The 23880-nt window shown below is 41.8% G+C and overlaps 1 protein-coding gene across 3 annotated transcripts in view; it reads right to left on the reverse strand.

The window, feature by feature from the left end:
* Nucleotides 1-23880, reverse strand: part of Lrrc63 (leucine rich repeat containing 63) — a 37292-nt gene that overhangs the window by 12409 nt on the left and 1003 nt on the right. For all 3 annotated transcript variants that reach the window (XM_087586334.1, XM_087586335.1, NM_001024803.1), the window contains 7 exon segments: nucleotides 23443-23612; nucleotides 19753-20442; nucleotides 19209-19256; nucleotides 16894-17054; nucleotides 14326-14424; nucleotides 7839-7975; nucleotides 5114-5197 (listed from right to left, as the gene is read on the reverse strand). In XM_087586334.1, coding sequence (XP_087442460.1) covers nucleotides 5114-5197; nucleotides 7839-7975; nucleotides 14326-14424; nucleotides 16894-17054; nucleotides 19209-19256; nucleotides 19753-20442; nucleotides 23443-23566 — 1343 coding nt within the window. In that variant the 5' untranslated portion in view covers nucleotides 23567-23612.

Here is a 23880-nt window from a genome sequence, read left to right on the forward strand (position 1 = left end):
TAGGGTTGTGCAATGAAACACCATGACCAAAAAGCAAGTTGGGAGGAAAGGGCTTACTTGGCTTACACTTCCACAGCACTGCTCATCGCTGATGGAAGTCAGGACAGGAAGTCAACAGGGAAGGAATCTGGAGACAGGAGCTGAAGAGTCCTTTGTGGATGCTGTTACTGCCTTGTTTATCATGGCTTGCTCAGCCTTCTCGCAAAGTTTTTGAACAACCAGCTCAGGGATGGCACTCCTACAGTGTCCTCCACCAATGAATAGTTAAGAAGATGCCTTACAGCGAGATCTGACGGAGGCTTTTTATCAGTTGAGGTTCCCTCCTTCAGCTAATGCTAGCTTGTTTCAAGCTGACATAAAACTGTCCACACAGGTTATGTGCTCCCGCGTTGCAGACTCTGATCCATTTGGAATTGAGTTTTGTGCATGATGCTAAATATGGATTTATTTAAAAATTTCTGTATACAGCCATCCAGTTTAATAAGCATCACTTTTTTGAAGATGCTGTCTTTTCCTCAGTGTGTATTACTGTTTCTTTATTAATTTTGGTGGATTTTCCCTATAATGATTGTGTAGTGTCCTTCCGTACATCTTCTGATTAATTTGTCTGATGTCTATTTTGTCAGGTATTAAAATAGCGCTACCTGCTTGCTTGTGAAATACCTTTTATCCTGAGGTGATGCCGATTCTTCAAGGTGAGGTGCATATTTTCGATGCAGCAGAAAGATGGATCCTGGTTTCTAATATCTATTAGTTTGTGTCTCTTTATTATTATGTGTCATGGGGGATTTATATCTGCCCTTGTGTAGCTTGATAGGTATTTCTATTTCTAGATTGGGGAAATTTTCTTCTATAATTGTTTAAAAATATTTTCTGCTCTTCTGGCCTTCTTCTTCCTCTAGACCAATTATTTGTAGATTTGGTCTTTTCATAGTCTCCCAGATTTCCACGATATTTTAGGTCCAGACTTTTTTGTCTTATAATCTGTTAGGGAGGCTTATCTCTAAGGTTTTCGTTTGCCATCTAGCTGTTTCATTTCTAGTTTTATTTCAATTTGAATTTTATTTTAGTGATTTAGTGATCCTTTGTCAAATTCTACTTTCACATCTTAAATTGTTTTCATTATGTCTTTCAAATGATTGTGTTTTTACAGTCTTCAGTAAGGTTCTTTTTTTTTTTTCTTTTCTTTTTTTTCGGAGCTGGGGACTGAACCCAGGGCCTTGCGCTTGCTAGGCAAGTGCTCTACCACGAGCTAAATCCCCAACCCTTCAGTAAGGTTCTTACTCATATGCTATTTAAGGTCCTTGAGCATAGTCAAAATTGCTATTTTGAAGTCCATATATTGTGCTTCATCTAAATTGCCTTTCTCAGGGAATATTGCAGTAGGGTTGCTGGCTTCTGAAGGACGTGCATAGTCTTGGATATTCACATTTGTGGTTTTTGCACTGGGATCTAGGCATCTGGAGTTATGATATTTGAAGTGTTTCTTGATGTGAATGTTTTGTTGGGTAGATATTCTGTTGTTTGTTTTCTGTTGTTCTCTGAACGTGTGGTGGCTGTCTTATACTAATCTTTATTAGAGACTATTTTGTGGGTCAAGGTGTGACATAAAGGAATGGGGATGGGCTAGCAGAAAAGACTGAGGGGCAGCAGGACAGAACTAGGCATACCTTGGGTCTGCACCAAGATGTGGGAATGGCGATAGTAGAGGAGCTCCTATAAGCAGGCTGAAGCATGACTAACAACATGTCTGGAGAGACCTTAATAAAAGAGCTGGCTTGCGCCATGTATCTCCACCACAGAATGGAGTTGGGATGGGAGGAGGGCTCCTGGCAGCACTCAGAATGCCTCTATAGTTCTAACATTGAATGCTTTACTCCCAAGATATCTGGAGGTAGAGCCTCTAGGAAATTAGTAGGTTTTTGAGGGAGAGCTCTCACAAATGGGATATATGCCATTATAAATGAAGCTTTGAAAAAAAAAAAAAAACCCTTAACCCTTCTGACCTGTGAGGGGAGAATGAGTAAGATGAAAGGGTGCTCAGTCTCCCCTTAGGGGGATGGGTCAGTTTTAAGCATGGTTAAGACACTTGAAGTCAGTATTAGTGCTAATGATGTCAGTATTAAGTGTATATTGTGAGCACTTCTTATTTTTGTGTTTCTTTAGGTCAGCAGTTCTCGACCTTCCTAATGTTGGAACCCTTTAATACAGTTCCTCATGTTGTGGTGGCCCCCAACCATGGAATTACTTTCATTGTTACTTCATAACTATAATTTTGCTACTGGTATGAATCTTAATGTAAATAGTTTTAGAGGTAAAGGTTTGCCAAGTGGGTGACAACCCGCAGGCTGAGATCTGCTGTTTTAAGTAAAAATGTGGGGAAAGGGGAAGATTGGCTACTTAGCAGCTGTTGACCTGAGCGCCTGGACCAAAGTGGCTGACTGTCAGACACATAGGCCATCACCCCCATGCCAGCATCAGCCATCTGGGCATCCCACAGACTCAGAGGAGATATAGGATGATCTTGGTGATGACCCTGGTTTAGGTGCAGATTCAGCCAGGGCTATTTAAAATAGTTTGTACTAGATATTTTGCTCTCTCAAGTATCACTGAAGTCTACGCAAGAGAGGAAACATTTCTGCCAACAGTGCAGCAAAGGGAAGTTGCCTACTGCCATGTCTGGTGCTAAGGGGCAATGATGTCAATGTTCCAAACAAATGGCTGTGATTATTCCAAATTTCCCTTTTTGGGGGACTGTATAAGCAGGGTGCTCAGGCTCAGAGAATCCACTGGGAAGAGACTCTCTTGTGTTTCCTTCCATGAGTTTTGACCATTAGGCCTGATAAAGGGCTTCTCTTCAATGAACTCTTCTTGGTTATTTCCAGTAGTCTGGGCTGAGTGGGTGACAAGGAAGGGCAGATACAAAATACTGACAGCAGAATGTCAGCTCCAGAGCAAGATAGAGGGTAGTGGATGGAGAGGAATAGCAAGAGGTGGTGGAGACCTGGGATAAACCCCCTCAGGAGAAAAGCTGTAAGGAATCTCAGAAGAGAAACTGCAAACTCTGGTCACCAACAGTGCACTAGAGAGACACCTCAGCCCTCAGCCCTCATCCCAGATGTGCTGTAACCCTGCTGCTTCCTACAAGCTGAGGAAGCCTGATGCCTGGCATGCAACACCAGCTGCAACACAGCTACAGTCACGGCCCAAGGAGCACTGACTTCCTAAGCCCACTTAAGAGCTGTACCATTTCAAGAGGAAAGGGAACATTTGGAAATGCAAAGGGAGCTAGAAACAGATTAGGTGAACAAGGTCAAGCACCTAAACGGATAAAGCAGGGGTGAGGGGAGGTGGAGGTGGGGATGGGGGTGGGATGGGGGAACAGTATCCTGAACACATCACTGACAAGAAAGGAACAGGTGCAGGGTAAAGTAAATACATGGGGAAGTGAACTATATCCATCGAACTATATCCAACTATATCCAACTATATCCTTGCATAGGCTGGATTCTCCTAGTGAAATATAAGAATTAGCACATGAAACTTTAAAAAATGTGGTAGCAGCATTAGAAAACCAGAGGAAGACATCTTCGTATTTTTCTGAAGATGTGACTATGTTCCAAGAAAACCAATTGGGCAGTGAGAACTAATAATGGGATTTGGTTACATAGTTCGATTTTTAAAATTAGTCTAAAATAGTAGTACACCGTTTCTATTCTGTATTTACTTTAATCAGATGATTTTGGAAATAAAAGAAGTATTATGTATAGAAATATGCTCATGAAATCCTTAGAGACAGTTATTAGAGAAGTTAAGTGAAACACAGATTGCTGTGAAGGGCATAAAATAAGATTTGCGAAGCTGGAGAGATGCTGCTGAGCTAAGAGCACATACTTGGACCAAGTTCCATTTCCTGCACCCATGTCACCTGACTTACAACTGTCTGCAGCTTCAGCTCCAGGGAATTCAACGTCTCCGACCTTCCTAGGCACCTGTACTCACATGCACAAGATCTCACATAGATGCACAGACAGACACATGATTAAAAACAAAGTTGTTGAAAGATTTGAATGATTAAGAGTATGTAATGTTCTAGATTTTAGTTTCATCATTTATATTATGTGTATGTGTGTATGTGTGTGTGTGTGTGTCTGTGTGTGTCTGTATGTGTGTCTGTGTGTGTGACTGTGTATGTGTGACTGTGTGTGTGTGTGTGTGTGTATGTGTAAGTATGTATACCATGTGTGTAAAGTGCCCTTAGAGGCCAGAAAAGGACATCAGATGTTAGAACTGGCATTTCAGGCATCTGTGAGCCACCCAATGTGGGTGTTGGGAAACTGAACTTGGGTCCTATGGAAGAACAGCAAATGCTGTTAACCACTTTGCTATCTCTCTAGCCCATGTAATATATTTTAAAATGAAAAACAAACACTGTCAACAAAATTTTGTGTAACTCAAAACGACTGCAATGAATGTGTCAAGCTTGTGTTCGTGTGTGCCGTGACAAGTCTATATAAAAAAATCTTAAAGGTCCTAACAAAACATCTTCCCTACTAGTTACCATTGCACACTCACAGCAGAAGAAAGACACAGAGCCAGGCAAGGTGGCACACACCTTTAATCCCAGCACTTAGGATGCACAGGCAGGCAGAGCTCTGTGAGTTGGAGGCTAGCCTGGTCTACAGAGTGACTTGCAGATCAGCTAGGGAGGCATAGTGAGACCTTGTCCTAAAACAATAAGGACACAGGTAAAGTCAAGGCTTTTGGTAATTTGTAAAAGAATTTGACTGTGTGTGTGTGTGTGTGTGTGTGTGTGTGTGTGTGTGTGTAGTGACACTGAAATGTATAAGAACCATATATATCCACACCAGAAAGTGAACCAAAATAATGTGTTATTCTGTTAAAAGTTTATTATATTTTACTTTTAAAAGTATCATTGGAAATATATCTTGCAGAACTACATACTAGATGTTCAAATACATTTGAAAATAAACCCTACAATTCACAAATTCTATTTCATGACTGAAACAAATGAAAAGACTAAGGTCTTTGTCATTACCAAAAGTCCTTAACGGAATGGTCATTTACTGTGTATCTATTACTTTGCAAATACCTGAGTTTCTGGATTTCATTTGGAATATTTTCAATCTCATTGTAGGAAACATCAAGCTCCTCAAGATAATTCAGGCAAAATAACCTTAAATAGAAAGAACAGTGAGTTATGAAAGTGACTATTCATTGTCCCTGGAAATTAAGACATTTACAAGTTAAATATTTTCCCACGACACCAAGAGTTACATCAACTTCTTTTCATTATACATTCCATGAACACCTTTGAAAAAGATGCTGCTGTCTGTGAAGTCTGGGCTGACATCATTTGGAGTGGAAAATGCTCACTTAACAAAACATAACCAAGAACCGTTTATCATCTGAATGTTTTTCTCGGTTGCTACATTAGTTCTTTGCTTGAACTCTGGGTAGTTGGAAACAGCAGGACCACATTGTCCCCACAGTTCAGGAACCACAACTCCAGCATCCTGCTGTTGGAGGGGCTGGGTCCTTCTGGAGGCTTCATGCAACATCTCTCATGTCTCTCCTAGCTTCCCAGGGTCCTTTGAAATCCCAGCCATCTCCTGACTTGCAGCAGCATTTGTCTCTGATTTCAGGATGGCCCCATTTAATTTGACAAACTTCATTTACATATTATAATTGCAAGTAAGTAAGGTCACATTCTGAGGTTTGATGTGGACATGGACTTCTGAGGTCTTTGTTCAACCCGAGTGTATTGACTTTCCCAATGGATACCTTTGATTTTTCTCCCCATCAATAAATGACCAAAAAAAAGAAGTAAAAGATATAATGGCTCTATGGCACATAACCACAGCACTGTGAGTTTTTCTCCTATGAGGTACAAATAGAAACCACCTTTGAAGGCTATTAAACAGCTAAGTATGATATTGATCATAATCCTTGGAACCACCCCCCCTACCCCCATTGTGTATATACTATCCTCAAAATCTGCCTCTTTCCACACAAACTTGGAATATTTATTGCATGCCTAAAGCACTGTGAACACAGGGTTTTACTAACCTCCCACTACTTCAGCATGCAGATGAAGATCTTCATGGTCCCACCTTTGACTACTTTCCTGAGTTGCCTGTCATCCCCATCCCATAATTCCCTATTAACTATTTATTTGCTAAAAGTATCTGAATTAATAGTTCTTACGTTTCTCCAAATGTCAGGCTGCATCTGCCCAAATGTGACTCTTTTGTCATTTTCTTCTCGTATTAGAAATTGTAAAACAAATGTAATCTCGTGTACAGTACTCTTCTGCAAATCCTTCCAACTGGAAGAACTGATACTTCTGAGTGTCAGCTTACTTCTTGGACCCTGTCCTATTGCACAGCTATGAGATTCTGGAGCCCAGAAATTACATCTTTATTTCTATCTATCCAGTGTATGAATAAATCAGAAGTGAATGAACCCCAGTTAATCTAAACTCCTTCTCTCTGAGAAACTGTTGACATTGATTTGGAAACTGTAAGTGTCTTAGTTAGGGTTTTACTGCTGTGAACAGACACCATGACCAAGTCAAGTCTTAGAAGGACAGCATTTAACTGGGACTGGCTTACACGTTCAGAGGTTCAGTCCATCAAGGTGGAAGTGTGGTGGCGTCTCTAGGCAGAGCTGGGAGTCCTACATCTTCATCTGAAGGTGCTAGCGGAATACTGGCTTCCAGGCAGCTAGGACTAGGGTATTAGAGCCCACACCCACAGTGATACACCTACTCCAACAAGGCCACACCTCCTAATTGTGCCACTCCCTGGGCTGAGCATTAACAAACCATCACAGTAAGCAAATCCTTTTTGATTCAGTGGTCAACCCCCAACTTCTTTTTCACTCCTGTAAAGAAAATGTTTATAGTATCTACTCTATCTTTTAAACTTAAGATCATACTTTTTTTTTTTAACCTCAGGAAGTTCCTCTTTACCACCAGTGGACCACAGAGCTCGTCTCCTTCCCACTTCCTTCCCCTCCCTTATCCCACTATCCTAACTACCAACTCCAGGAGGAATTCCCTGAGAACTCACAGGCTAGTCTTGTCAGGGAAGTAGGTAGGCTAGCTGCAGATCTTCACCTCTCCCTTGAATCCTCTGAATCCAATCTCTCAGTCTCAGCCACAGCTCTGTAGAAGACCACTTGTTATGGTCTCTCTTCACCCTCAGATCCTGGTGGATCACCCTGTTTTCTGCCCTCCTGTAGACTCCCCTAGCCCATCCCCATTCCTAAGTGTCAGCTCCTAATACACAGAGACACATTTTATCTGGAAACTTCAGTGGTCACACCTACCAGGATTCCAGCAGAATTTCCTTCCAGGCAACACACAGCTACCACATTCTCCTAGTCTTTGTATAGGCCAATCTCCTTAGGTTATAGGTTAGAACACTGAGGGCCAGAATGCTCAAATTACTTTCTACAGACCCTTAGGCCATCATCCTAATATTTAAACCAAAAGACTCAAGTGCTTTCCATGCTCAGAAGCACCATCAGTGGGTAGGCACCGGGGTCTAATTGCTGGTCATTATATTGGGATTCATCAGAGCCACACTGTGTTCTGTGTAGCTGGGAGAATATTTTTTGATACCAGATTAAGAAATGAGTCTGTTAATCATAGCAGAGGGAGAATGCTTAGGTAATCAAAATTCTTCTAGCCACTTTCAAAGGGTAAATTGAGGCTTTACTAAATAATTTATGACTAAATAAAATATGTACAAATAATTTAGTTCTGTGTCAACCTTAATTCTGTGTCTACTACCTCAGATGATCAACCTTACCCAGCAGGAAGCGATGTAATAAAATTAAAGGCAATGGTGAACTTCCTAAGGTACTTCAATTGCTGAATTTCAGAAGGAATTTCTCTGATAGGATTATTTCTCAGTTTCAGTACTTGTAGGTTTTGAAGATAAAGTACCTGGGGAACAGAAAAGGCAAACATTAACTGAAATGAAATGAAACACAACCTCTCACATGTGTCTCCTATAAATGCTTTAAACCAATACAGTAAGATCAGTATAGAGAAGCGTCTTAGCTCATATTGTCTCAATATTTTCAGAGAGAGAACAAGGCAGGGTTAACACTGGGTGTTAAGGAGGAAGCCAGGACATCTGAGTCATGAAGGAGACTATGATGCTAAGCCTTTGTCATTTCAATGGCCATAGTTGTTCCTTTTAAATGGTGACTTGATTAATTCTTTGAGAATTCCATACAATGAAGTTTGATCATGCTCATGCACCTTCAAATCCTCCAACTCCTGCCCCCATGTCCACCTTCCTACCCACTATATGCACTTACCCTCTGTCTCTGTCTCTGACCACTGAGTCTCGTTTGTGCGAGACTACTCTCCTGTACTTGAAGCCTGCCCTGGGGTATAGTTGGCCTACTAGGAGTCACACCATTAATGAGAACTGCCTTTCCCTCCCCCAGCAATTATCAAATTCCAATCACCTCAGTTAGGGGTGGACTTCGTGCCCACCTCTTTTCTCCATGCTGGGATCTTGTTTGGCTTGGGTTTGCCCAGGTTTTATGCATACTGACATGATTTCTCTGAGTCCACCTGTGCGTCTGCCCTAGTTTTGCTGGGAAACACTCTTTCTACGAAGTCATCCACCACATGTAGCTCCTAGAACCTTTCCACCGCCCTCTTCTATGTAGGTCTCTGAGCCTTAGAGGGAGAGGTACGATGCCAGCCTCTCATTTAGGGCTGAGCACTTCAGTCTTATTCTCTGCAGCTGAGAATCAGTTGTGCGTCTGTGTTAATTGCCATGTACTTTGTAAGAAGACACTTCTCTGATGAGAGCAGAATGATGCATTAGATCTAAGACTACATGTGGTGGTCTTGGTAGGAATATTGGCTGACAGGGCCTGGTTTTTCTTTCTGGGGTGCATGAATGTGTGGTGGAGAAGCCAATAAAGAAGTGATTAATAATGGGCATGCCAAGCCCTAAGTGAGGCTTCTTGGCCTTAAAGTGGTGCTCCTAACCAACAGTGGAGGAAACAGTTTGCTGTGACATGGGCTCTGAAAAGCTCCTTAATCTAGCTGTGTGATGCTTTAAGTTATGAATTCATTAGAATAAAATGAGCTAAAAGAACAAAGCCCTCAAATTATTATGGGATTAATATGACATGTTGAGATGGTAAAATGACTGTTCTCATGTGTCCTTGACTCAAGAATTGTCCTTGCAGGGCTGTAAAGATGGGTCAGAGGTTAAGAGAACTTAATGCTTGAAGGGGACTGAAGTTCTGATCCTTGCACACAAGTTGGGTGGCTCACAACTGCCTACAACTCCATGGGATACAATGTCCTCTCTTGACCTCTATGGATACCCCCCAACATGTACACATACATATACAAACACAGACAGAAACATACATACACACTGTTGTGAGACAAAGCGTTACCTGGGGAGACAACAACACACATACTCCCACAACAGACCAAAGTCTGGATGCCACTGAAGGTCTAACGAGCTTTATTGGAGTTACTTACAGGAATATGGGTGAGGAGCAGAAATGACTCAAAACAACTGAGTCACCAAAGCATGGGTGACAGCTCATAAAGCTGGGAATCTGAAGTCAACTGCACAGCCTACAGGCAGCTCAGCCAGCCTCTGCTTCTTCCAGTCAGCTAGGCTTTCTCCGAATCTTCTTTTCAGGCTTTGTTCCTTTGATGGTGACTCCCAGTAGTCTTTTATTCTTGGGGGCAGGGTGGTGGTGTGTGGATCTAGTCAATTTCAGGAACTTCCTGAAACTATTTTGAGGGGTTTTGTTGTTTTGTTTTTGTTTGTTTTTAAGTGCTTTCCTGAAAGGATGGAATATTTCAATCTTTGAAAAGTCCTAGACTTTGATGAACTCATATTTTCACATAAGACCATCAAGCTATGATGAGGGAAGAGGAAATATTTCCAGAGCAGAATTCACTGAGGTTCATCAGTAGCCTATCAGGTGCCACACTCAGATTACTTCAATCTCATAATAATTTCATGTCCAACAGTTTTTGTATGAAAATGTAAAACTGAATTGATCTGTAGATTAATTTGGAAGTCCTACCATCAGAAGAACATTAAACCAGTGAACCTGGGATGTTTGTTTATCTACACATGTCTCATATACATTTTTAATTGAAATTTCACAGTATAGGCATGGTTTTTGGTTAAACCTACTTCTAAATATTTCATTATTTTTCTTGTGATTTTAAATGAAAACCAATTTCTTATATAGACAAGTATATAAAATTATATATCGACAGTATACTAAAATGCAGTTGATTATTTTTGGTATTAACTCTATATACTACAACATTTCAAGAAATACTCATGCACTATAACCATATTTTATTGGGTTTCTTATTATATGTCTATCATCTGCAACTGGAGATGGCTTTTCATTCCTCCTTTTCTACAAACATGATTTGGATAATTTCAACATTTTAATAAAACTATGCAGTCTTTTGTTGAGATAAAACATTTACATATCTTTACAGGGATAAATGGTTGTCAATCCATAAATATATTCAATCTTTTAAAAAAATTTTGAATCTGGATATTACAGCTTTACCAATTGCCTTAGTTACATGGTCCAGGGCAAGGTTGAACATAAGTAGCCAGGATGTTCATCTTCTTCTTGTTCCTGATCTGAGGAGGCAAACTTCGAGTCTTCCCTCATCAAGTATACTAGCTGTGAGGGTTGTGTCTGAAGTTCTGTCTATTCCTAGATGTTGAGTGGAATCCTTTGGAAGGAGTTATGAAAGGAGCTGGGATTTCCCAGGGATGATCTACTATCTCTATTGAGATAGCTGTGATTTTCCTCGTTTGTATTTTAATCTTACAGTGACCTTTTTATGTTGAGCTGTTTAAGTATTCCTGAGATAAGTCTCATCTGGTGATGCTTCACTTGCTTGAGGAGGAAATTGCCTTTGTGCGCTGTGGGTTGAAAGCATGCACTGAGGACGTCTACACATGCAGTCATGAGAGTTTTGAATCTGGGTAGATATTACTGCTTTACCAATTGCCTTGGTTAGATGATCTGGTGCAAAGTTGAACGGAAGTAGCCAGGATGTCCATCTCTGTGATGTTCCTGATCTGAGGGGGGAAACTTCCAGTCTTCCCTCATCAAGTATACTAGCTGTGAGGGTGCTTTGCTCTGGGTTATTTTTCTTGTCGTGGCTGACTTCTGCTAGTAGGACACTGTTGGTTTAATGGTTAGAAATGGGAAACATTTGTGAAGAGCTGGTTTAATTCATGGATATTTGATAGAATTCAGCCATGAAATCATCTAGACCGAAACATTTCTTTATGGGAAATTCTAAAATTATTGGTGAATCTCTCACAAATCATATTTTCCATTTGCAGTCTGCTTTTACATGTTTGTAGAAATGTTTATTTCATCTAAGCTATAAAATAGTTTAGTATAGTTATTTTAAAATCTAAGTTCTTTCTTGTTAGTTTTGTAGGGTGAGTAGAAACCTTTCATTCTTGACTTTGGGAGTTTAAACCTTCTGTGTGTACATGGGCTTTTGTTTTGTTTTTGTTTGCTCTGTCTATGTAGTCCTTGTCAATTTTGTTAATCTTTTCAAAGTAGTAATGCTTGCAGTTTTGCCTTTATCTCTGTTGACTTCCTGTTCTCTAGTTCCTGTACTAAGTGTTATTATTTCCTTCTTATTCTATCTTGGGTTTAGTTCACTTGTTTCTAATGCCTTAAATTTAAAGGTTATTTTGTTGATATGAGGTACTTCTTTTTCTTTTAAACTTTTTATTGATTCTTCGTGAATTTCACACAAAGCACCCCAATCCCACTCAGCTCCTTGTTCCAACAATACTGACTTCTGCCCTCCAAACCTCCCAAACAAAGCAAAGCAAAACAAAAATCCAATTTCACCACGTAAACAGAGACATGTCTCACAGTATACCCTTTTGCCCAAAGAGCTTTACTGCAAATGTTCATTGCAATGAATTGTTGGTTTGGTTCAAGGTCTCTGGCTTCTGCTCCACCGTCAATACTGGATCCTCACCAGACTCCTCTTGGATATCCTGTTGCTGCCCTGTGTCATGGGACCCTTCAGCTTTGGTTCCTCAGGACTGGCCCCTTCATGTGATTCAGCAGTTCATAGACAGGGTAGATATTTGGGTGGGTAGGCTAACTCAAAGTTCCGGATCTGGGCCTGGGCTGTAGCTGAGTTGGTCAGCCCACCTGCTCTCCTACTTTGTGGCAACTGCCAAGGGGCAGGACCGGCTCTCCCAAGCTCATACCACCAGGGTCAGCTTACCATGTTTCCCAGGCAAGGTGCCAGGCCCACTCTCCCAAATGCTGCAGCGAGCTCTCCCACACCACCCCAGATATGAGATGGGGCCAACTCTGTGTAACCCTTGGACATGAACATGGTCCCAGGCAGAAGCCCACACCAGGGATGTCCACATAGCCTATGGCTATAACATAGCAACAAACACTGACACAAACCCATACTGCTGTAGGGCCATGGACCAGACATGGCCCTTGGCATCAGCGTAGGCAAGGGCATCACCATAGCCAGGGGCGGTATTACAGGCTACTCACATCAGGTTGTTCCTCACCACCCTCACATCTCAAGTTCTGCCTCTCTTCATAGTGCACAAACTGTTCTGTTTCTTTCTCATCTTTCTGCCACATACTCACTCATGCATTGCTGCAGGCAGGGCTCTGTGTGTTTTCCACCTCGAGATACATCCTTCGAACACAAGCGTTTATAGCTATACATTTCCCCCTGAGCACTGTTTCAGATGCACCAAATAAATGTTGACACACTGTTTCTGTTGTCATTTATCTTCAAAATTCTCTAATTTCCTTTTGATTCTGCTTTGGTTCATTGGTTAAGAATTAGTTGCTTTGATTGCCTGAGGACCCATAGCATGGACCCAACTTAACTCTTTCCTGCCAACCCTTTCAGCCTTCCCTTCTAACCCATCTTTATTCCTTCATCAACTGCCAATTGCCAGAAACTCTTTCTACCAGGGATCCCCAGTGGCCAAAGTAGATTGAGATCCAGGAAGATGATTTTCACTGTCCTTCCTGTCCTCCATTAAGATCTCTTCAGTCTTCCTTTAAGTCCTGTGTAGCCTGCTGGCAGAAGACCTCCCCCCCAATCTCCATTCCCTAGGAACTCTGGCATGCCTTAGGGTTCTATTGCTGTGAAGAGATACCATGACCAAAGCAACTCCCATAAAGGACAACATTGACTGGGGCTGGCTTACTGGTTCTGAGGTTCAGTCCATTATCATCATGGCAGGAAGCATGGCAGCATCCAGGCAGGTATTGCTACAGGAGATGAGAGTTCTACCTCATGATCCAAAGGCAGACAGGAGAAGACTGGCTCCCATGTGGCTAAGAAGAAGGTCTCAAAGCCCACCCCTAGAGTGACACACTCCAGCAAGGCGACACCTCCAAACAGTGTCACTCCCTGGGCCAAGCAAACCACCATACTGCCTCTTGATGCAAACCCCTAGCCCTAACCCACACCCCCTCTTGGCCTTACTTCTTAGTTCATCTTCATTCTTTTTTCCACACCCTGACTTCAGGAAGCACTCTTTACCAGGGAACCCACAGCCACCACACTTGTCTAGGATCCACAGCAACTAAAGAACAGAGCATCTCCCCAACAAAGACAGACCAGATTGATACACCAAGAAATAGGGGTTGGGGATTTGGCTCAGTGGTAGAGCGCTTGCCTAGGAAGCGCAAGGTCCTGGGTTCGGTCCCCAGCCCCGAAAAAAAAAAAAAAAAAAAGAAAAAGAAAAAGAAGAAATACTTCAAGCCAAGTGAAACTCAACATATCTAGACCTCAGAGCAAAACCACAAATTTCAACAGCTAAAAAATTATGCCAGAAGACACATTAGCCTGAATTGAGACAGACTCAATGTGTTTACACCTCAGTCCTCCCAGACTTTTTTTTTAAATTTTCTGATTAGCACATGGGTAAGTTAATTTTAAAGGTTACTAAAAGTCAGAAGAATGAATTATATTTTATGCATTATACAACCATGAGAGAATATTTGAGACCTTGGTGTAACACTGCATTTGGGGCTATAGTCATTGAACTTCCAAAAAAAAAAAAGTGCTACACTTTCTTTACTTCTAATTAGTTACACGTTCTTCACTCCTAATAAGTAAGGCCTGTTTAAATGCAGCTCAACATGTATTTATTTTACAATATCTTCAGGATATCTTAAGGTACCTACTTTGATTTACAATAGTAAAATTTAACAATATAGACAATAAAAAAGTAGACTCACTTCTCCCGGAAATTGGTGGAGGTCATTATATGATAAATTAAGGTATACCAATTGAAAAGCCACAGATGTTAAGTCTGGACACTGCGCTAGAAAGAATCCCTGTAGGAAAGTAACAGAAAAATAAGGTGTTAATTATTAACAGTAAATTATCTATGTTATAACATGTTTAAACTCTGTGTAGTTTCAATTCGCATTATTCTTTGCATATATGTGTGATGGATATGTGTGATGTGAGTATAAGTGTATGTTCCACAGGACACATGTGACAGCAAAGGTCCTTAGGCTTGACGGCAGCTGCTTTATCCACTAAGCCATCTCCGCAGGCTGCCTTAGTTTTATTTTAAGAGATGGTACTATGCTTTCATTGTTCTATGGGTAATTTGTTTAGTGGACTCCTTCCCTCATTTCTTTTCCTGATGCACAAAAACACAGTCTATGATTCTGTATGTTGATCTTACTAATTTTCCTGAACTTATTTATTAGCTCTAAGACCTTTATCAGTGATGATAATAATTCTAAAAGCCACAGTCCCAAACACTGAAATCCCAGAAGATCATGTGACAATACTAAAATATTAACTTGTTGATATCTCTGAAGTCCTCAAAACTAATTCCCATTGGAGGAAAAAGAAAAAAAAACTGCATAACAGGCAGAAAGCCAAGTTCCCAGGGGGACTGATGTATGTGTTTATGCAGATGCCCTATGCTGGGGGCTGATGCATTAATATATGCAGATGCTCTATGCTGGGGGCCGATGCTTGTGTGTGGATGCTCTATGCTGGGGGCTGATGTGTGTGTGTGGATGCTCTATGCTGGGGACTGATGCTTGTGTGTGGATGCTCTATGCTGGGGGCTGATGTGTGTGTGTGGATGCTCTATGCTGGGGACTGATGCTTGTGTGTGGATGCTCTATGGTGGGGGCTGATGTGTGTGTGTGGATGCTCTATGCTGGGTACTGATGCTTGTGTGTGGATGCTCTATGGTGGGGGCTGATGTGTATGCAGATGCTCTATGGTGGGGGCTGATGTGTATACAGATGCTCTATGGTGGGGGCTGATGCGTGTGTGTGGATGCTCTATGCTGGGGGCTGATGCGTGTGTGTGGATGCTTTATTTGTTGCTAAGTTACTCTATTATTTACCACTCCTGCCTCTTACACACAGTACCATGCTTGTTCAAGACACACTCTTCAGCTGAGACTAGGAAAGAACTTGACAAGCATTCTGAAACCCAGATACGTTACGGATGAGATGCCCGTCCTGATCTACAGGATGCATTACCTCTAACTGGAGCTATTTCTGAGTGGGGATGTGACTGTTGAGGTGATGAAACTGACTCATTTACTAACATGAGAAAGAGTACATACTTCACCTTTAGGATTCTCTCCCCCTCTTCCCTTTTCTTTCTTTTCAAAACAAAAACATGGTAATGGAGATTCTATACCCTCTTTTTGGTATGTCTGAAGATAGTGACAGTGTACTCACATACAAAAAATAAATAAATTTTAAAAAAGAGTTTGAGGGCTAGCCTGGGCTACCCTCTATTTAAAAAAAAACCACAGAAACAAAAAACAAAAACATAACAGGATGTGTAGATTTTCGAGGCCAAAGAGTTCTGAAAACTGGGAAGTAGCTTATTTGGCAGAGTGCTTACCCAGCATGCATGGAGTCCTGGGTTCCATTCCGAGCACCATGTGTGGAAGTGGAGCATGGTGGAGATAGGTATAATCCCAGTGCTCAGTAATTGGAGGCACGAGGACTGAAAGTCATCCTCAGCTGTACTGCCAGCTCAGGGGACCTTGTCCCAAACAAGCAAACAAACGTGCAAATAGTTCGGAGTACAGCTGTGCTCACTTACCGTGAGGTCTTGTGCAAGCTATTTTCCTGCAACCTCCATGTTTGCATCTGTAAATGAATATTAGGTTGTCTACCCTGAGGACTGTAGGTTGTAGGAGGAGCACAGGCTTGGAACACAGTGTGTGTGTTTAATAAATGATAACCAATACGACCGTGATTCACCTGTTGGGCGGTCTGGTGCAGACCACCCTCACACTAGACTTGACACAAGGTCTGAAGCTTCTGGTGAACTAGAAACACGAACAATTTCAATCCTATTTATCAGAATAAATGATGGAAAACTTAAAAAACGGCGTCATTTCTCTGGAACTCAGCAATCTTTTAAACTTTACTGGTGGGCTGGAGAGATGGCTCAGCGGTTAAGAGCACTGACTGCTCTTCCAAAGGTCCTGAGTTCAAATCCCAGCAACCACATGGTGGCTCACAACCATCTGTAATGAGACCTGATGCCCTCTTCTGGTGTGTCTGAACAACTACTTATATATAATAAATAAATAAATCAAAAAAGAAATAATGTTTAAACTTTACTGGTGAACCGAAGACAAACTTGGGTGAGTTAAGTTTGGCGACATGATGTGCCTGTGTTCCTGGGACGTGTCTGTGGTAATAGGAAAGGCTCCTTCAATGGAATGAAGACTAACCTACATGGGGAAACTAAAGGAAAAAATAACTGATAACACCAAGGGCCATTACTGTTAGGGAGGTCTAACCCACCTTGAAATTAAGTGCATTTCTTCCATATATTTGGCAGTTTATTATGGCCAAGGTGGTTAGTGCCAGGATTGTTTCAGAGCGCGTTGCTCCAACAGCCTTAAAGCCGTCCCCTCGTAAAACATGAGCATCTGGGTCTAATCTTCTCGTGGGTCTCAGAGTAACTAAATAAATAAATAAACAAACAGATATCAAAAGATAAAACCACAGGGCATTATGACTTCCACGGCAAGGCGACCTGGATGGTCTCACAAGGATGAATTAGCAACGGGATTAGCAATCAGATCACCTGGAATCAACTCCCCGGACCCTGCATCCTCCCAGTCTGGATTGGCCTGTGTGCCACATGGGGTGTCTTGCTTGTTACAAAACTGTCTTCACAAAATAAAACTGAATGCTCACTGATAGATTCTACCCAGAAACTTAGACTACAAATCCTCCTCAATAAATTAAATAAGCAACGTTTTTTGGTTGACAAAATAATGGCCATTGTAAAATCATAGCTCTGACATCACTTCCTCAGGAACATCTTTACTTCCTTCCTAAGATTCCCCTGATCTACGGCTCCAATGCTCTATACAAGTGACCTCTTCCCTCGATGTATAGATTCCATACGGAGAAGGAAAGAAAACAAGAATCCACCTAGCAATTAACCAAGCAGAGACCATCGACACTTAAGCTTGCTTTATCGTGTCCCTGTGCATATTAGCTTGCATCAGACAAGGTCTGTGCAAGGATATACCAAACTGCAATTAGAAAATATTTTTGAAATTCTATGAAATATATTTTAAACCTGCAACTATTTTTTGCTATATTACTTGTAGAGACATTGTCTTAGGGTTTTACTGCTGTGAACAGACACCATGACCAAGGCAAGTCTTATAAAGGACAACATATATTTGGGGCTGGCTTGCAGGTTCAGAGGTTCAGTCCATTATCATCAAGGCAGGAGCATGGCAGCGTCCAGGCAGGCATGGTGCAGGAGGAGCTGAGAGTTCTACATCTTCATCGGAAGGCTGCTGGTGGAAGACTGACTTCCAGGAAGCTAGGGTGAGGGTCTTAAGCCCATGCCCACAGTGACACACCTACTCCAACAGGGCCACAACACCTAATAATAGTGCCACCCCCTGGGCCAAGCATATGCAAACCACCACAAAAATCTTTTTTGAGGCCATGTATACTGGGCTGGCTTTGAACCTGTAGACTTCTGCTTGTCTTGGTCTCCCAAGTACTGGAATTAAAGGTGTGGGCCCTTATACTCAGCTCCCTCAGAAACACATTTTATACATTGTCTATAACTGCTTCAGGAAGGATAAATGAAGCCTCCAGAAGAACCACAGGTTCTTCAATTTCTGAAACTGACTGGACTTACTACAAATCTATTACAGTAAAATGTAATCACAAAGTTTAGAACGGTGTACAGTGCAATGTAGTGAACTCTGGTTATTGAGGGAAGGATGCCACGAGGACACAAGATGGGGAGTTACGACAAAAGACGGCAGCTTGCTCCCTGCTCACCACCCTGCTGACCCAGAAGCTTCTCTAGGTTTGGGACATCCAAGTTATGTCCACATTGTCTACTTTCTAGTGCCTTCAGGCACTGTTTTATGCACATTTTGGTAGACTTAACTATTGATTTTGGTAAAAACAATAGTCCAACAGAAGTGACTCAAAACTGGGACAGGAGCAGAACTCTCAATTAAGAATCTGTCAGCGAACTCTAATATGTTACTGCTACTTTTCATTCATTTTGCTTTCCTATGCTTGGTAATAAGTCATTCGCCACATACTATGTCCATCAGATTGTAGGTGATACACATGTGAGATCTAAAGTTGGGTAAATTTTCAGACAATGGTGTATATAGCACAGCCTGGCATGGACCTCACTATGTAGCCCAGGCTGGACTTGAACTTTCAATCCCCCTGCCTCCACCTCCTAAGTGAAGGGGTGAGCCCTGTCTGCTACCACCTCTGGGAGCAGAACAAGGTCAACTCTCCCTAAAGATGGTTCTCACTTGTTTCTGTCAGATGGCTGAGGTCCAGGCACTTAGAATGGGGCCTGGCATGTGGGGGGAGAGACTGAAAAGTGTGCATCTATTGCCCCTCACTGGATTAAGAACACATCAGTTTCAACATTCTCAACATCCATACAACATCTGGCCCATTGCCCATGTGTAAGGAATAACTGCTCAGTGAATGGCCTAACACTTGTTAGGGCACACGTGTGCCCTAACACTTACACAAACCAAATAACACATACTGGTGGTGGGGAGAATGATCTTACAATTTCTCCAAGAAAGTATAAACCCAGTACTTACTCTCAACTGGTTTCTGGGTTTCTGTCTTTCTAGTCATTACAGCATTTTCTAGATAAAAGGGGGGGGGAGGACAACTTTTAGATACCTTTGAGGGTGATTTCATTATAAGCATCATCATCATCATCATCATCATCATCATCATCGGGTTGGGGTGCACATGTCAGCACTTCCTGTCTCCTTCAGAAATCCTCTAGGCCACCCCCTAAATAGCTGTTTATCCTCGCTTGAAGACTTTAGGCCCTATGTAGAGCAATGCCAGGCACCTTCTCACTGATTTCTTTCTAGTTTTTTGTTTTTTGTTTTTTTTTTGTGAATTTCTGATGAACTTTCATCAATGCTATCTGGATACAGTAGCCAGGCTGTCATCCCTACCTCTCTAAGGACAGGTTGATTACTGGTACTCCCAGGCTGAGGTACCAAATGTTAATTTAAATGTTCTCTCTTTTTTTTTCCTACCTTAAAAACTATCCACCTCCTTGTACTTGTCTTTCTCCTCTGTTCTTAATGACCCCACTCCTGAAGACCACGTTTCAGTTTTACTCACCTATCATAATCTGCCTTGGAGGTTTTCTTGGCAAAGCAGGCGTTGGCAGAGAGTGGGCAGGCGGGAGCGAACCGGTGTTCAGCTGTATCACTTTACCTATGGTTGTCTTAGGGAGTGGGCGTTCAGACCACTCTGGTTCTGGTATTGCAGACGAAGCGCTGGATATGGGGCTAAGCACTGTTTCCTTCACATCTTTGAGAAGAGGAAGCTCTTGAATATAGTGTGAAATCTTTGGTGCAGGGCGAAACTTTGTACCTGAGTGCTTAAACCTAGAGGCTATAAGCCTAGAGTAAGAAGGGGGTAAAGGTTTGGAAAGCTCCTCGGAAATAACTAAAGTGTTGCTAAATGGCTTTTTAGTGAGATCGTCATCTTGTTTGCTTTTCAAGGACTTTCTGGCTCTTTTTATTTGGCTTAGTGTTTTCCTAAAAACTCTGGAAGATGCGGACAGACATCGTGGAATGAACATGGAACCGGCGGCGCTCTTTGGGACCTTCCAATGAAGGCGGCGAACACCGTGTGGATGCGGAAAAATGTTAACCACTCTTTCGGGTTCATCATGCTCATAATCAAGACAGACGTTTTGAACGCTGGCAGGTTTTTGTGGTTGAGAAACACTTTGGTCGATTTTCACTAAAGCGCTTTCCTCGGTGTCGAACTTTCTGCGGGCCTCCTGAGGTTCTCTAGCGGAGCCTAGGCGGGATAAAGGGGGAAAGGAGCGAAGTTAGCCTCTATTTATCAACCTCTCCAAACAAAGCTGCTAAAGGCTGATTTTTGTTTTTCATTGCTCACTCAGCTTCTAAGAACAGACCTGTTTAGCTGTGGGGACTTCTGTCAAGCTGATAGGAATACACTCTGAGCAAACAATTGAGAAGCTCACCGACTTGGAAAGGATGGAGCAACTCTTGGAAAAACAAAAGCGGTGGGGAAAGGTCCAAGACATAAAGAAGAGATTGGAACAGTCGTCCCGGAAACTCCGATCGTGTAGATGGTGACAGTGACTTTTGATGAGATGACTCTTTCATCATTAGCTTTCCCCATCCCATTTTTTTAAAGTAAAGAGCAACATTTCTTTTTAACGCCAAATGAAAATATAAAAGCAGGCTTTCAGACTTGGGGACACACTGATATTGACTAGAAGATACTGTGTCTTTATTTCTCTGCTAAGAACTCTCTCCTCACTTAGGTCCAGAATCCCCGGAGCATGAATTCTTGGGTACCTTACTGCATCAGATGCACCTCTCCTTACCTATGGGACAGAGTGTCAAGCGTCATCTTTCTGTTCGTAACTACAGTAAATTCCCAGTGAGGAGGGAATTGATTCATTATGGCAGAACTTCAGTGGGAAGATACACAAATGCTTTACCCAGTGTCTCAACTCCTCCTTCTCTATACAAGAGAACAGAACTAGGCTCTGAGAGAGGAACAGTAGATAGCGCCATTGCCATCCGTTAGCCCTGTTCTCGGACTCTCCCTTCTCCTTTTGGTGGCTGGAGAGGGGCATATTTCAAACCAATTGAGGGGACTTGCAGAGACCCATGTATGGACTCCTAGGAGTGTCTACTGATGGGGAAGCTGGTGTCCCCCTACCACCTAAGCAAGGTGTCCCAGCATCCTTAACCGTGTCATTTCACCATGACCTTAGTTGTTGTTGTTTTAAGGTATTCTATTCCTTCTTTTCCAGTACTGTCCTCTGCTCTCAGAAAGCACATGATCCCCTCTTCTATTCCACTTCAAGACAAGGTTTGGTTCAAGCCTCGCTCCTACCCTAACAACTTCTCATAGCTGCTAACCACACCTGTCTGTATGGCTGCATGGACACCTAATGTGTCCAGTGCTGCTTTCTCCTGTCGCTTTGGGTCTTCATTTTGTGTGAAGCTCATTATTACTAGCCAACTAAAAGGTGATGTAAAGCAGAAACAAAGTCATTAAATTCTATAGGATGAAGGGTATGTTCTAACTTTTGGCTGTATGAACATTGTGGTTCGGTGTTTTAACGTAATCTTATAAATTAGGCTTGAACCACTACATTTGTTCATTCATTGAGCAAATATCTCAGACATCCACTATGAACAAAGTACTCTGGATCAATGTCAGTCAAGGTCATAGACTCTCCAAGATGCCAAAAGCAAACAACCTTTGTAGTGCCAAGGTTGAGAAATTCTGCACTGGACTATGGCGTTAAACCAAAAGACATTGGAAAAGTCCAACACAGAACCCGATAAGGAACCATCAATCTGCATGGCCATGGGTGCTGTTTACAGATCAGCTTGTCAATATAGAAACACAGGACATTACAGAAACACAGAAAGGATGACATAGAAATGGCACGACCACGGTTGTGTGGGATTTGGAGGTAATGGATTTCCTGCCTTTTTCACACCTTTGATAGGCATAGATGAAAGTATAACTTTGACATTATAAATAAAGTTTACAATGTAAACATTGGCATCAAAATAATACAATTGGTAAAGCCAAGTGGTAGAGGAAATTCAGAAGGGAAAGACAAAGAAATATCATTGCTCTTATAAGAGCAGTAGGTAATGGAGACATACGAAGAATAGGATTAAACAGGTGTGACAGGATTAAATAAAGTCACATTTAAACGTGACTCATCTTTAACGTTTTATTTTGAAATGTGCATGTGTTTTTGCCTCCATAACATGCATGCCTAGTGCCTGCAGAGACCAGAAGAGAGCACTGGATACCCTGGAACTGTGAGGCACCAAGTTGTTGCTGGGCATCGAACCCTGGTCCTCTAGGAAGAGCAGCCAGTGCTTAACCACTGAACCATCTCTCCGACCCCTATCCCTCCTGACAGAAGATGATGAGCAAGGTCTGGTTTGTTAATTATTTCATCACAAGTTCCTACACTGCGCTTAATAAATACAGTCAGTCTTCATTATTTGTGAAGACTTAGCCAGTGCTCAATTACCCTACACTAAATTCCAAGGGAAAAATAGAAGGTCAGCCTCCTTTAAGACTCTGTTCTCAACATTTTCATCAACCAATCAACACATTTATTGTTGTGGTTATATGCTCTGCATTTAAGGACATATTATTTGAATATGTAGATATAATTAAATATACTTTCTTAATATATAGAATATATTATTGATTTGTTAACATAGACCTCACAGCCAAGAGCCCTATACACGTCAAGAAGTTCATCTGATGTGGTGTTCTCTACCAATCACATTCCAACTCTCTTTTGCTTAGAATGAGCTTCAGTGCTACAGTTGGGAATAAACCAAGCAGAGGAAGGGGGGAGGGGCACAGAAATTCCAAAACCATGGAATTAAGTAGCCCAGGAAAGGAACACATGTTTATATTACAGGGTCTGAAACAGGAAGGCAGAGTTAATCCTGCACCATCCAGGTGGGTACTGGGTACATGTGTGTTGGGCAACTTGTATTTTCACCTAAACACACATTCCCATGCATAGAAAGAACGATTGATTTGGAGATTTCAAATACGTTTTAGCAGTGAGTAAACTCACATCTGACAAGTCCACGAATGGGGATCAATCAGTGAGCACACCTAGAGAACTGATTCTTGGCCATTGTCGCTTTACGATAAACATTCTTCCTTATGGCTACTAGTAACGGTCTTTACTGTGATTGTAAATTATATAAAGCAAGGGACTTCTATGGACAAAACCACACCAAGGTTAACACACAGATCTGTACATACCTGTTTGTACTATACGAACTTTCTTCTTTACTAAAGGTAGTTTAGGGAGCTTTGGAGGTAAGGGTCTTCGAAGAAGCAGTGGGTGCTGCTGGGTTTTGAATGAGTGATAAATTCTCTTTCTCATAGCTGTCAGTTAAGTGAGAGCTGAACTTCCCGAGAATGAATTGTTACTGAAAAGAAGTGGTTATCACTTAGAAAATACCCTTACAGAAACCATTCTGTGCAGCTACTATACTGAGTTCAAGCAGGCTAGCTTTGTAAGGGGGAAAAAAAGAGTGGAAGACTTTCTGTCTTTCTTAAACCTCATGCTTAAGCCTGTATTGAAACTGTCATTTTAAAAATGCTTCAAAAATAAGTTTTAAATGATTTTTTTCACTCTTTTTTAGAAGTTGGGGAATATACTTGTAAGCCCAACACTTGAAAGCCTGAGGCAGAAGC

The sequence above is a fragment of the Rattus norvegicus genome, chromosome 15 (genome assembly GCF_021556685.1).
Source record: "Rattus norvegicus strain SHRSP/BbbUtx chromosome 15, alternate assembly SHRSP_T2T, whole genome shotgun sequence".
Taxonomy (NCBI): domain Eukaryota; kingdom Metazoa; phylum Chordata; class Mammalia; order Rodentia; family Muridae; genus Rattus; species Rattus norvegicus.